Source organism: Oryctolagus cuniculus, chromosome 19, assembly GCF_964237555.1.
Source record: "Oryctolagus cuniculus chromosome 19, mOryCun1.1, whole genome shotgun sequence".
NCBI classification, from domain to species: domain Eukaryota; kingdom Metazoa; phylum Chordata; class Mammalia; order Lagomorpha; family Leporidae; genus Oryctolagus; species Oryctolagus cuniculus.
This window is the reverse complement of record NC_091450.1, coordinates 49979257-49993485: the sequence shown is the minus strand read 5'-3', so window position 1 is coordinate 49993485 and position 14229 is coordinate 49979257. Positions and strand designations below refer to the sequence as shown.

The 14229-nt window shown below is 60.3% G+C and overlaps 1 protein-coding gene across 4 annotated transcripts in view; it reads left to right on the top strand.

The window, feature by feature from the left end:
- Positions 1-14229, top strand: part of CLIP2 (CAP-Gly domain containing linker protein 2) — a 56534-nt gene that overhangs the window by 25454 nt on the left and 16851 nt on the right. For all 4 annotated transcript variants that reach the window (XM_051835427.2, XM_051835426.2, XM_070064520.1 and 1 more), the window contains exons 4-8: positions 6715-6839; positions 8372-8585; positions 9104-9301; positions 10040-10143; positions 11207-11267. In XM_051835427.2, coding sequence (XP_051691387.1) covers positions 6715-6839; positions 8372-8585; positions 9104-9301; positions 10040-10143; positions 11207-11267 — 702 coding nt within the window. The remainder of the gene's footprint in view (positions 1-6714; positions 6840-8371; positions 8586-9103; positions 9302-10039; positions 10144-11206; positions 11268-14229) is intronic.

Sequence of the window (14229 nt, the reverse complement as noted above, 5' to 3'; positions counted from 1 at the left end):
CGTCACTTGTCAACCTGAGCAAAACGGGCGTGGTGTCTGGGATTTGAAGGGCCATCTCCAAGCCTCTGATGTGACAGACTCCAGAACCAACCAGGAGTTAGGCTGTGGAGGAGCTAGAACATTCCAGACGGGAATCCTGGAGCATCAGGATCAGGGCTGGCCACGTAGAGGACGAGTTGAGAACCTGGTGCTGGGGAGGAGAGGCCAGGAAAGCAGCTGCACCCCAGGGTTGTGGACCAGGGAGAGCCAGTCCAGACTCAGAGACCCAGGCCCTGCCGCTCACCACCCAGATGAGCACAGGGAGGCTCAGAGAGGGCACACAGCACCTCCCGGGCAAAGCTGGGTGGGGGCTCTGAGATTCTGCCTACCTGCCCAGAACACGCCCTCTGCATCCCACACCTGCTGTGTGCCCAACAGTCAGAGAGGGGCCTGGCAGAGTCTTATCAGCTGCAGTTGGCCATGGGGCATGATGGCACATGATTAACAAGGGACAGAGAAGGGGCGAGAGTGGCCCCTGGTGGCTCTGAGCAGTGCCCCAGGATGCATCCCCAGCTGACAGGTGACACAGAGAGATGGCGGAGGTGCACACGGAGCTCTGGCAGGTGTTGTAGGTCCAGTGCCCCAGAAGTAGTGGCTCAGTGGGGCGTGGGGTGCAGGTATCCTCTGCCGTGCCTCTGCCGTGCCCCGTCCCAGGAAGGACGCGGGGTCAGGTGAGGCAGCGGGGTGTACCTGAGGGGCTCCTTCCTGGAGGAGGGGGGAGCAGAGGGGCTCCACCTCCGTGGGCTCTGTTCCTTGGAAGCCACAGAAACATCCCGAAGAGAGTGGCCTGAGAGAACATTCCAGAAACCTGCCCTGGGCCGACCTGCTGGCAGGCAGGGCTGGGAACTCCCCAGCGCTATCTGAGGTCAGGGCTGGACCCTGATCTGAGGCCTTTGCGTTTGTTGTTTGTCTCCAGTGAGTCACTGGTTTTACTTCCCCGGAGAAACCAGGGACTTCTACCTGCCCCTGCTGTTGCTTTGTGAGACCTGGGATGGGAGGGGGTTCACCGGGAGAGAGTCCAGCCCCCAAGATAGTGGCCAAGCGGAGGGGCGGGGCCTGGCGCGCTGTGGGGGCAGGGGACACACTCGGGGATGCCTGGGGCTGGAGTCCTCAGCAGTGAAGCATCAGGCGCTGGTGCGCGCGCAGAGTGCCAGGAAGCCACGTTCATTGCTGGCTGCGGTCAAAACAGGACAGCCATTTGGGAGACAGCTCGGCAGAGTCTTTTCTTCGAATGCATTTTGAGAGGCAGAGAGACAGCCCACTACTGGTCTCCCATCCACTGGTGCCAATGCCCAGGATGGCCAGGGTGGCGCCAGGCTGAAGCCGGGAGCTGGCACTCCATCCTGGTTTCCCATGAGTACTTGAGCCATCACTGCCGCCTCCTAGGGTCATCATTAGCAGGAAGCTGGAGCCGAGAACCGGAGCTGGGGCTCCAATCCGGGAACCCATGTGCAGGTCCCGGGCATCTTAACTGCCGGGCTGACCATCCGCCCTGTTTGGCAGTTTTCGTGTTGTAACCAAGCTGCACACCCTCCCGCCGTGTGATCCAGCGTCGTGCTCCTTGGTGTGGACTCACAGGAGTCCAAAGCTGCGTCTGCACACAGGTGCTTAGAGCAACTCTGTTCAGAGCTGTCAGGACCTGGAAGTGGCCAGGGTGTCCGGAGGGTGCAGACGGTCGAGTTTCAGTCATCGAAGGAAACTTGAATGCTTATTACTGAGTGCAAGACGCCACTCCGGAAAAGTTACCTTTCTCTTCGATTCCCACTCTGACATTCTGGAAAAGGCGAAACTAGGGGACAGTGAAAAGATTTGGAGGGAGGGAGAGGTGAGCAAGTAGAAAACAGCATTTATTTATTTATTTGAAAGGCATAGTGACAGACAGATCTTCCATCTGCTGGTTCACTCCCCAGATGGCCACAACAGGCAGGGCTGGGCCAGGCCAAAGCCAACAGCTGAGAACCCCACCCCTGGTCTCCCGCGTTGGGGGCAGGAGCCCAAGTATTTGGGCCACTACCTGCTGTTCTCCCAGGCATGTTAGCGGGGAGCTGGACCAGAAGTGGAGCAGCCGGGACTCGAACCAGCGCCCATATGGGATGCCGGTGCTGTGGGTAGAAGCTTTCCCTGCTGCACCAGGGCGCCGGCCCCCAAGCAGGCTGACATGCTGGATGATGTGTGGGCCAAACCCAGGGAGTGCAAGCCCTGACCTGAGCCCATCCCATGCCACCATCTAGCTGGTGCATGGTCACTTGTGTCTAACACTCCTGCTAATGGGGGGTGAGGGGGCTAGAGAAGGAAGGGAGGAGCTTCCTTCCTGAGGCTGGGGGGGAGGGGCTCACCTGAGACCCCCACACACACACCCGAGGGGAGGAGCCGCAGGTGGAGGCGGCCCGGCTGGTGTGGAGGAGGCGGCAGCTGTAGCAAGGAGCGAGGCCCTGTGAGTTCTTCCACTCATTAACCACTCTAAACTTCAGTCCATTCTAACCCACTTGGGGCAGTAGCGCCCACCTCATGGAACTGCCTGGCACACAGTCCTTAAAGGGATGATGGGAGTAAGGGCCAGTGCTGTGGCATAGCGGGTTAAGCTGCTGCCCACGACTCCAGCATCCCATATGAGCACCAGCTTGAGTCCTGGCTGCTCCGCTTCTGATCCAGCTCCCTGCTAATATGCCTGGGAAAGCAGTGGACGATGGCCTAAGTGCTTGCGTCCCTGCCATGCACATGGGAGACCTGGAAGAAGCTTCTGGCTCCTGGCTTCAGTCTGACTGTTGCCACCATTTGGGGAGTGAACCAGCAGATGGAAGATGTCTCTTTCTCTATCAATCTACCTTTCAAACAAATAAATAATTTTTTTTAAAGAGATGGAATGGAGCTGGTTTTCATTAGGGGGCTGGTCTCTTCCAGGCCATATGAAGTGTGCAGTGGGGGTGACAGGAGAGAGTGACATTGAGAAAGAAACATTTAGGGGCAGGTGTTAAGATGCAATGATTTGGGCCAGCGCTGTGGCATAGCGGGTAAAGCTGCCATCTGCAGTGCTGGCATCCCATGTGGGCACCGGTTCGAGTCCCAGCTGCTCCACCTCCGATCCAGCTCTCTGCTATGGCCTAGGAAAGCAGTAGAAGATGGCCCAAATCCTTGGGCCCCTGCACCTGCGTGGGAGACCTGGAAGAAGCTCCTGGCTCCTGGCTTCGGACTGGCACAGCTCCAGCCTTTGAGGCCAATTGGGGAGTGAACCAGCGAATGGAAGACCTCTCTCTCTCTCTCTGTCTCTGCCTCTCTGTAACTCAGCCTTCCAAATAAATAATCATAAAAAAAAAAAGAGAGAGATGCAGTTGTTAAGATTCTGTGTGAGGCCGGCAATGTGGCTCACTTGGTTAATCCTCCACCTGGGGTACTGGCATGCCACATGGGTGCCGGGTTCTAGTCCTGGTTACTCCTCTTCCGGTCCAGCTCTCTGCTGTGGCCTGGGAAGGCAGTGGAGGATGGCCCAAGTATTAGGGCCCCTGCACCCGCATGGGGGACCAGGAAGAAGCACCTGGCTCCTGGCTTCAGATCAGCGCAGTTCCGGCTGTGGCAGCCATTTGGGGGGTGAACCAATGGAAGGAAGACCTTTCTCTCTGTCTCTCTCTCACTGTCTATAACTACCTGTCAAAAAAAAAAAAAAAAAAAAAAAAGATTCTGCATGAGATGCACACTTCCTGTATTGGAGTGCTTAGTGCTGAGTTCTGGCTGCTCCGCTTCCAGCCTCCCGCTGCTGTACCCACGCGGGAGACCGGGTGGAGTTCCTGGCTCCAGGCTTCAGCCTGACCCAGCCATGGCTGTTGTAGCCTTTGGGGAGTGACCCAGCGGATGGAAGATCTTGCTCGCTCTCTGTGTGTCTCTCTGCCTTTCAGAGAGACATTTGGGGAAAAAAGAAAGTCATGTTTGGGTTCCGTAGACGGGCGTGTTTACCCTCAGCCCCTCCTGAGCTTGCACTGGAGTGACAAGCGGGGGAAAGGGGGTTTGTGCATTTTTTTTTAAAGCTCCTAAGTCCTGAAGGACAAAGAGAAGGGTTGGGGGCGGCAGCCGTGTCAGAGCCAGGAACACACCGAAGCCAGGTCCACGGGCAGCAGCTGGCGTTCCCCAGAGAAGCCGCAGAGACCCGGGCCAGCCCGCGGCAGCCTCTGGAGCCCGGCTGGCGTCGGGGGCGGAGCAGGGGACTGGTTGATGATTCTTTCGGGGCCGGTTGTTGGGCGCAGTGGCTGAGATGCTTCTTGGGACACCTGTGCCCTGGATTTGAGTCCCGGCTCTGCTTCCTCTTCCTGTCGGTGCAGACCCTGGGAGGCGGCAGGCGCTGGCCCAGGTGCTTGGGTCTGCGCCGTGCACGTGGGAGAGCAGGACTAAGCTCCTGGCTTTGGCCTGGCCCAGGCTGGGCTACTGTGGACATTTAGAGATAAACAAGCAGATGGAAGTTCTCTTCCTTTTCCTCTTAACTACATTTTTTGTTTTCAATTTTAATATTTTTTAAAATTTTTATTTATTTTTTTGACAGGCAGAGTGGACAGTGAGAGAGAGAGAGACAGAGAGAAAGGTCTTCCTTTTCCATTGGTTCATCCCCCAGTGGCCACTGCGGCCGGCGCGCTGCGCTGATCCGATGGCAGGAGCCAGGTGTTTATCCTGGTCTCCCATGGGGTACAGGGCCCAAGTACTTGGGCCATCCTCCACTGTACTCCCTGGCCACAGCAGAGAGCTGGCCTGGAAGAGGGGCAACCGGGACAGCATCCGGCACCCCGACCAGGACTAGAACCCCGGGTGCCAGCGCCGCAGGCAGAGGATTAGCCTATTGAGCCGCGGCGCCGGCCTGTTTCCAATTTTAAAAAAAGTATTTTTTGCCACCCCCCCACTCCCCTGTCTGTCTGGCGACTACCCTGATGCTGACATTTTGGCTTGAGATGCTCCAGGTGGGCTATACTCCCATCTCCCCTCCCAGGAAGATTTCTAGAAACTTCTCTGGAGAAAATGGCCCATCCTCTTGAGAAATAAAAGAAGCAATACAAGCATTAAATATGAGCAAAACGCTGCTGGATAGGTGGCTATGAATATTCATGGAAATGTGAATATTCATGAGAACATGAATATTCAGTGAACAAAAAGCTCTGGGAAATTAAAAAAAAAAAAAGATGTGATTACAGAAATAAACTCCACCGAAGCGTCAGGAGAGGAAGTTAAGGGACCCTCAGAAAATACAGCAAACAGCGGTGGGTGGCACAGCACGGCCAGCTACGCCGCCGCTCGGGGCGCCCGCATCTTCTGCCTGGTGCCGGGGTTCAGGTCCCCGCTCCGCTGCTGACTCCAGCGTCCACTCATGTGCACCTGGGAGGCAGCAGGGGCTGGCTCCCGTGCTTGGGCCCCCGCCACCCATGCGGGAGACCCGGATGGAGTTCCAGGCTCCTGCCCGAGCCTGCCCCAGCTTTGGCTGTTTTGCCCATTCGGGGAATGAACCAGCAGATGGAAGATCTGTGTCTCTGCCCAGCTCTCCCCTCCTCTGTCACTCTGCCTTTCCAATAAGTAAGTGAGTTTTCTTTTAAATAGTGGAGCAAAAAGGACTCGGCCGGTGGGACCAACTTGACAGTGACCATGGTCGTGGAGAGGACAGAGGAGAGGGAGGGGAAGGGACCAAGGATGTCATTCAAGAAAGTTCCTGATGGACAAGGGTTTGGCCTTCATTTATTTGAAAGGCAGAATGACAAAGGAGATGGGGAGAGAGAGCGCAGGAGAGCTTCTGTCCACTGGTTCACTCCCCCCTTAGCCGTAACGGCCAGGGCTGGACCAAGCCAAAGCCAGGAGCCTGAGACTCCATCCGGGTCTCGTGTTGTTGGCAGGGACCTGGGCCGTCACCCATGGTCTTCCTGGGCGCATCAGCAGGCAGCTGGATCGGAAGTGGAGCAGCCAGGACTCAACCAGCATCCATATGGGATGCTGGATCCCAGGTGGCAGCCCAACCCGCTGGGCCACAACGCCGCCCCGAGCTCTTTGCCTTTCCAATAAAATAGAAAAAAAAATCAAATAATTTAAAAAAGGAATGGGGGCCGGCGCTGCGGCTCACTAGACTAGTCCTCCACCTTGCGGCGCCGGCACACCGAGTTCTAGTCCTGGTCGGGGCGCCGGATTCTGTCCCAGTTGCCCCTCTTCCAGGCCAGCTCTCTGCTGTGGCCAGGGAGTGCAGTGGAGGATGGCCCAAGTGCTTGGGCCCTGCACCCCATGGGAGACCAGGAGAAGCACCTGGCTCCTGCCTTTGGATCAGCGCGGTGCGCCGGCCGCAGCGCGCCGCCCGTGGCGGCCATTGGAGGGTGAACCAACGGCAAAGGAAGACCTTTCTCTCTGTCTCTCTCTCTCACTGTCCACTCTGCCTGTCAATAAAAAAAAAAAAAAAAAAGATTACACACCACACCACACACCACACACTGCGGGCAGAGCAGATCCTCACAAGAGCACCCCCTACAGCTCAAACACTGTGGCCCAGAGAGGGCGGGTAACGTGCCCCAGCTCACACAGCTCCCAGGGGTGGCTGTGTCCGTGCTCCTGCCTGGGCCGGCCTGGGAGGCACTGGGCGTCTCTCCTCCCTCGCCTCGCCTTCCCGGGGGAGGGAAGGATGGGCTAAGCACCCTCTGGAGCTGAGTCTCCCTGTGTGCCCTACAGGTTGGCGGGACCAAGACTGGTGTGGTGCGGTACGTGGGGGAGACTGACTTTGCCAAGGGCGAGTGGTGCGGCGTGGAGCTGGATGAGCCCCTTGGGAAGAACGATGGGGCGGTGGCGGGCACCAGGTACGGTGGGCTTCACCCCCCCCCCAACAGCGGGCAGGTGGGAGTGTGGGAGCGGGGGATGGGTGCAGGGGCTGGGGCTGCAGCATCTGAGGAAGCGTGTTGTGCCGGAAACCATTATACAGGTGCTCTCTCTCGCAGGAGCCCGCTAGGTGCAGTGGTGGGATTATCAGCCCCTTTTACAGATGAGAGGGCAGAGGCCAGGGAGGTCGCGGCTCAAGGTCGTGCAGGCTCGCCATGCTCCCTTCTCTGCGCCACCCGTGGCTGAGTCGGGTGGGAGGGGCTGCGGCCCCTGCCTCCCGGGGGCTCCCCTGGACGATACCCCACATTATCAGTGCTACACGCACACAGCCACGCACCGGTTTCCGACTCTTGGAGTTGCTGGGTCAAGGAGGGGCTGAGGCCGTGGCTGGGCTCCTCATGGGTGGGCAGCAGGGTGGTCTGTGAGCCGTGTCTGTCCCATGTGTGGACCACGGCGAGGCTGCCCGAGGGCCCACACTGGCCGAGCCCGGGCCATGTTCTGCCCCGCTGAGGCTGGGAGACCTCTGAGTAGGGGGAGAGCCAGGCCTGGAAGGGGTGTGGGTTTGCTCTGGGAGAGGGCAGACTGGGCCTAGCAGAGCCCCCCTGGGGGTGGGGAGAGACAGGAGGGGGCAGCAGATTCAAGTGACTTGGGAACCAGACAGGGCCACTTCCCAGGGGTGGTGGCTGTGGCACAGTGATGAGACCCAGCCCAGGTCCCCGCTGCTCCGTTTCCAATCCAGCGCCCTGCTAGTGCACCTGGGAAGGCAGCGGGTGATGGCTCAGGTACTTAGGGGCCCTGTCCCCACGTGGGAGACCCAGATGGAGTTCCAGGCTCCTGATCTATGTGGCTGTTTTGAGAAATGAATCAATTGGGTTGAAGATCTCTCTCACTCTCTCTCTCTTTCCTCTCTCTCTCTCTTTCTCTGTCTCTGCCTTTTAAGTAGATAAAAATAAATCTTAAAAAAGACTTTCTCGTGTGGCACCCAAGACCAGAGGGGTTTCTTACCTTCTTTCTAGCCTAGAGTAAGTGCAGGGTGGGCAGCAGCCCCCATCCCACCCCCTGTTCACACGTTTGCTTCCCTGTGCAGGGAGCTGGAGGGATTCCATGGTGCTGGGGGAGGCCTTGGGCGGGCATGCGAGTGGGCTGCAGCCCTGGCTGGGGGCCTCTTGAGGGGTCTGAGAGAGTCAGGCACACTGCGGCAGCTGTGCGACAGTGAACAAGTTCCGTAACCTCGCTGAGCCTCGATTTCAATGCAGAGAACTTGGGGGGTTTGAAATGAGCATTCGTGCAAAAGGGACTGGCCTAGCGTGAGCTGCAGAGGTGGTTATTACCCCCTCCTGCAGGGGATCTGAGGCTCCCGGGCTCTGCTCACCTTTATTCCCCTGCAGGGAGTCACACCTAGGGGTCCCCAGGAGGTGTCTTCCTCTCTGCTCGGCTCTGCGGAGGTCTGGGGGGAGAGGGGCCAGCTCCAGACTGAGTGGCCACAACAGTGCGTCTCTTCCTGCTTTCCCAGGTACTTCCAGTGTCCACCCAAGTTTGGTCTCTTCGCGCCCATCCACAAAGTCATCCGCATCGGCTTCCCATCCACCAGCCCCGCCAAGGCCAAGAAGACCAAGCGGATGGCCATGGGTGTCTCGGCGCTCACTCACAGCCCCAGCAGTTCCTCCATCAGCTCTGTCAGCTCCGTGGCCTCCTCTGTTGGGGGCCGGCCCAGCCGCAGTGGCCTGGTGAGGGCAGAGCCAGGAAGAGGGGAGGGTGGGATCCACGCGTTCCAGTCTGACCCCAGGGTGCTCTGGTCCCAGGCATTCCTCCGATTGGGGCTTTTGAACAAAGCCCAAAGCATGTATCTTTTAATAGGGAAAATTGGTCTGTTTACAATTATTGCTGTCTTTACATTACTGCTATGTTGGTAGCCTAGGCTCTTCCCTGGGAGTTATAGAGGGTTGTGCAGACATAGACAGGAGTTCAGGGAGCCTTGGCACAAGGAGGAAGAGGAAGGTGCTGAGTGGGTATGGGCAGAAGTCTTCCTGTCCAGGCTCAGTGTAGGAGTTGAGGCTCCTCCTGCCCCAAGGTATCCTCATGAGCAGAGCCCCAGGGGTCCTGTCTGGAGTTCTCTGCGCCTCCATCACGTTTCCCTCTGGCTGAGTTGGCAGGGGCAGTGGCAGGAGGAGGAGCAGGACCCTGGGAGCCGACCCGCAGTGCCCCAGGCCCCTGAGCCCTGCCTGTCCCCACCCACCCCGCCCAGCTCACGGAGACCTCCTCGCGCTACGCCCGCAAGATCTCGGGGACGACGGCCTTGCAGGAGGCGCTGAAGGAGAAGCAGCAGCACATCGAGCAGCTGCTGGCGGAGCGGGACCTGGAGCGGGCCGAGGTGGCCAAGGCCACGAGCCACATCTGCGAGGTGGAGAAGGAGATCGCCCTGCTCAAGGCACAGCACGAGCAGGTGGGCAGTGCACAGGGCCGCGGGCCACCCCCCCACCCCGGCCCAGGGCGCCCTCTCCCACCCATCTCACGGAGGGGCGAGCACGGGGCGGAGAAGCTGGGGTGGTGCAGGGGTCAGCACCAGCCACCCTCCTCCACTGCGGGCTTAACCCTGGGGCAGCTGGTCCGCGTCCTTCCAGACTTTTCTCTCTGCGTGTGGGTAAGGACACGGACTTCCAGAACCAGGCCACAAATGTTCGCACCTGCTTCCTTCCTGCTCACTTGGCGCAGGCTTCTTCCAGCTCATGGGAGATTCTTTGCCGTCCCGGTGGCTGCACCGCCCTCCGTGGGGGCCGTGTCCTCACTGACACCGCGGGGCACCTGCCATTCCCTGGGGGTGTCCAGGGTTTGCCTCTGTCTGCACGATACTGGAGAGGACACTGGACAAGCAGATTCCTGGGTTGGATTTCAGGGACGGGAACCCTCGCCTCCCAGCCTTGGGGCCGCTGTTCACATCGTCACGTCTGCTATGCCAGAGCCCTGTGGCCCCATCTGCAGCCCTTCCTGGGGGGCCAGGATTAATAAGGCCAAGTTCATGTGTCCTGTGATGGGGGAGGCAGGCAGGCCTTGGGGTGTCAGCTCTTTGGGGGCTGTGGGCCTGATGTCCCCGTGGCCACTCCTCTGAGTGCTGCTGCTTCCAGGCCCCGCCCCCCCAGGCGGAAGTGACCCTGACCGCGTCCTGCCCTTGGTTGGGGCCCAGTATGTTGCAGAAGCCGAGGAGAAGCTGCAGCGGGCCCGGCTGCTGGTGGAGAGTGTGCGGAAAGAGAAGGTCGACCTGTCCAACCAGCTGGAGGAGGAGAGGAGGTGTGGCCCCGCCCCATACCCTCACCTGGTCCTGGGAAGCAGGCGCTGGACTCCTGTCAGAGATGGGAAGACTGAGGCCTGGGCCAGGGAAGGGACGTGATGGGGACGGGATTTCCTTGTGCCCTGCCTAGGTGGCGCAGGGGCTGTGGGAGACGGCTCCACCCTGCATCCCGGGGAGCTTCCGCCCAAGGTCAGGGCAGGGCGACTAAGCCACCTCTTTCAGGATGGGGGCATGGCCTGGTGAGACACCGGGGGTCTCAGGTCACCTGGTGGGACACGGCGCTGACAAAGCACACGCAGGCCCTGCCGAGCCCTCCCCTCCCCCAGGTCATAGCCGACTCCATCCTCAGCAGCTCGCATGGGCCTGGCATGAGGCCCACCGGCTGCTGAGCCGTCTCGCTCGGAGATGCGGGGGTATTTATATCTGCCGGAGACGGCCGTCGGGGCCCACGCGGCTGCTTCCCATGGCAACGTCCCCAAGGCCGACGCACAAAAACAGATCTTGAGGGTGTCATGGGAGCCGTGGTCCAGAAGGGGCCTGGGTGTGGGTCCTCACATCGCCCCGCACTTGCTGTGCGCCCCTGGCCCTCTCTGGGCCTGTTTGCCGGGAGCTGTCCATCAGCCCCAGGCAGGGCAGCCTGGGGAACCGTGCTGCGAGGCGGGCCTGTGTGTCTCCCCAGGGCAGGTGTGTGGGGAGCGCGTCTCCCTGGGCGCAGCCCCCGATGCCCACCACAGGCTACGGGGGCACCCTGAGCCTTGGAGGCCTGTGCCTGAGAGCAGACCCTCCCCTCCCGCCGGCCCCCCAGAGCCGCCCCCGCAGCACTGGTGAAGGGAAACGTTTAACGTTGCGCTAAATCTGTGGTCCTGCCCCGAGCACAAGGCGGGAGTTGGGTGGGGGTGGGGATGAGGGTGGAAGCAGGGCAGGGCCTCCCCTGTGTCGGCTTTGCTGGACAATCCTCCCACAGGCGTGGCCCGGGTCCCAGCCGGGCCAACTGGTGGCCTTGCCCGTCTGTTGCCATGGGCTGCGCCGGCTCAGCGCCTGTCTCCCCCGCCCCGTCCCCAGGAAGGTGGAGGACCTGCAGTTCCGTGTGGAAGAGGAATCCATCACCAAGGGAGACCTGGAGGTAATGGTCAAGGCTCCGCCCTCGGGAGCTGGGAGCTGGGAGGGTGACAGGGAGAAACGGGGGCACCCTGGGGGTAGGGGACAGGGGCAAGCCACAGGTGGTTCAGGTGTCAGAGGTGGCATCGGCTCCGCTCCGGGGCCCAGGGTCAGCAGCCAGGTGCAGGGCAGGGTGGACCCGAGGCGGGGAGGGCGCAGGGCCAGGCCTGAGTGTGGCTGGACGCGTGTCCCTGGCGGGGGCAGTCTGGGTGGTTAGCTTCACATGGATGCCAGGTGCGGTTTTGGCTGGGAGTAGCTTGTTGAGCTGGAAACCAAGGCCTCGAGAGGCAAAGGGACAAAGCCCAGTCCTGTAGCTAGGGGACCGGGACTCCTGACTTCTGCCCCAGCCCGGGAACACCTGGACATGCTGGCCTGGGGCAGGGGAGGCTGTGTGCTGGCCCATCCTACCCACCTTTTTTTTCTTTTCTTTTTTTCGAGCTTTGGGATTGGGGTGCTGGGATCATTAGGACAGCTCTTGGCACCCCCCACCCTTCTCCCCAAGCCGCATGGAGACTGAGGGCTCACGAGGCCGCTGTGGGGGGAGCAGCTCCCTGCTGTGTGGCCCTCACTGCTCCCTGGCTCATGACAAGGTTCAAGGAGCCCTGGGGCTGTCGGGGGCGGGTAGGGGACAGGAGGCCAGCCTGGCTGCGCGCTCTGGGGGCTGGCCCTGCCTGGCCCCGGGCAGCGCCTCCTCTGGCCTTGCTCAGATCCAGCGTGCAGGATTCAGGATGGGCGTAAGAATCGGCACGCCTAGCCAGGTCCCCTGGGAACCCCTGCCGGGGTGGGGGTGCGCGTGGGGGGTGGTCCACACCTAGAGAGGAATTTGCGAGCTCAACTCAGGAAGTAGTTTCTGATGGTGTAAAAGGGGCACCCAGCAAAGGTGTGCGGGGGTGGGGGGTGCCCTGCCCCAGGCTCAGGGTGTGAGCTGGGCTGTTGGAGCCTGTTCTTAGTCCCCCTGGTGGCCAGGGGCTGCCTGTGGCTGGTTTCCTGCACAGGCCCCCATGGGCTTCTGGGAGCGGTGCCTATGGTTGCCTGGAAGGTACCCCTTCCCGCAGCTCCAGCCAATGGGGGGGGGGGTGTTGTGGAGCGGCCTACGCCCCAAGAGCACGCAGGTCATGGAACCAGAACCAGAAGCAGCGCCAGGAGCCAAGCTGGCCTCCCCCTGCACAGGGTGAACCTGTCTGTGGCCACAGGTCAGGCTGCAGGTGGGTCTGTCCGTCCGTCTCCCCCTCCCACCGTGCCTCCTGCACCCTTGGCTCAGCGCCTCCCATCTCTGGCCCTGCCTGGGCTCCAGGGCCTGCACCTGCTCGCTGTCCTCACTAGAGAGCCTGATTGGTCCCAGGCTAGCCAATGGGAGGGCAGGCTCTGTGTCACGTGCCCACCCCAGGGCCAGTCAGCCTTGAGTTAGAGAGGCAGGGGACGGACGCTCCATCAGTCGCTTTGGGACTGTTGTACAAACCCAATTGTGGCCGTGTGCACGGCAGCCAGAAGGCAGGTGACCCACGCCCTGCCCCTCCGCTGCTTCTGGTGGACTGCGGGCGCCCCCTGGTGGTCCTCGGCCGCTTCTCCTGTGTGTCTGCACCTGTCCTTCTTACAGATGCGGCGCTGGCCACAGGGCCCACCCCTACGCCCTGTGACCTCCTCTTAACCGGAACAGTGTTTCAAACAAGACCCCATTCTGCAGCTCTGGGTGGGCGTGGAGCGCGTCCATCCCAGTGGAGCTTGTCCAAGCCACACCCTCTCTATCATCAGCCACCCCAACAGGTTGTCCTCTTTTCTGTCACTGGCCCCACCCACTGGCCAGGCCCTGCCCCTACCTGGCCCCTTTCCTGCCTCTTTTATTCCTCCAGTGTCTTCTCTGCTTCGACACCAGAATAGTCTTTTTGGAAATTTTTTTTTTTAATTTTTAATATTGGAAAATTTTAGAGCTGTGTGGAAGTGGGGGCGGCACTGGGCTGAACTTGCTGGTGCTGCCATCTAGTCGCCACAGTGACTGGCTGATGGCTGTACCCCCAGGCCCTGCCCCCCGCACACCCCTGACATCAAAGCTTTTATTATTATTATTATTTAGATTTATGTCAGTGCCAGCATCCCATATGGGCACCGATTTAAGTCCCAGCTACTCCACTTCCGATCCAGCTCCTTGCTAATGTGCCTGGGAAAGCAGCAGAAGGTGGCCCAAGTGCCTGGGCCCCTGCACCTGCTTGGGAGACCCAGAAGAAGCTTCTGGCTCCTGGCTTCGGATCGGCGCAGCTCCAGCCGTCATGGCCATTTGGAGAGGGAACCAGCGGATGGAAGACCTCTCTCTGTCTCCTTGTAATTCTGCCTTTCAAATATTTATGTATTTGAAAGGCAGAGTAATTGAGAATGAGAGATAGAGAGAGAAAGAGATTCCATCCCCAAATGCCTGCAGCAGCCAGACTTGGGTCAGGCTGGAGCAAGGAGCCTGGAGCTCCATCCTGGTCTCTCCTGTGTGGGAGAAAGGGACACAAGTACTCGGGCTACCACCTGCTGCCTTCCCAGGTGCGTCAGAAAAGAGCCGGATGGGACTCGAACTGGCACTCCCATAGGGGACGCCGGCACCGCAAGTGGTAGGCAAACCTGCCGCACTACAACACTAGTCCCTGACCAAAGCTTTTAAAACTGGGTGTCAGATCCTGGCCACTGCCCACTCACACGGGCAGTGCCGGGGCACTGGAGGAACACGCAGGCTCTGTGGTCCACCTGCCCAGCCCAGCTCAGCTCAAGCCCCTGGTCGTGATGTGTCACACCGCAGGCACGGCGGGCTCTGCCCCTGCGGGCTCCCGTGCCTCCCCACCAGCCATGCTTTGCACAGGAGCTCCTGTCCCATTGGACTCCACCTGGTTACTCTGGCCCAGTGGCACTGTCCGTGGCCCAAACCCCAACCTCGAGTCGTCCCCGCTGTT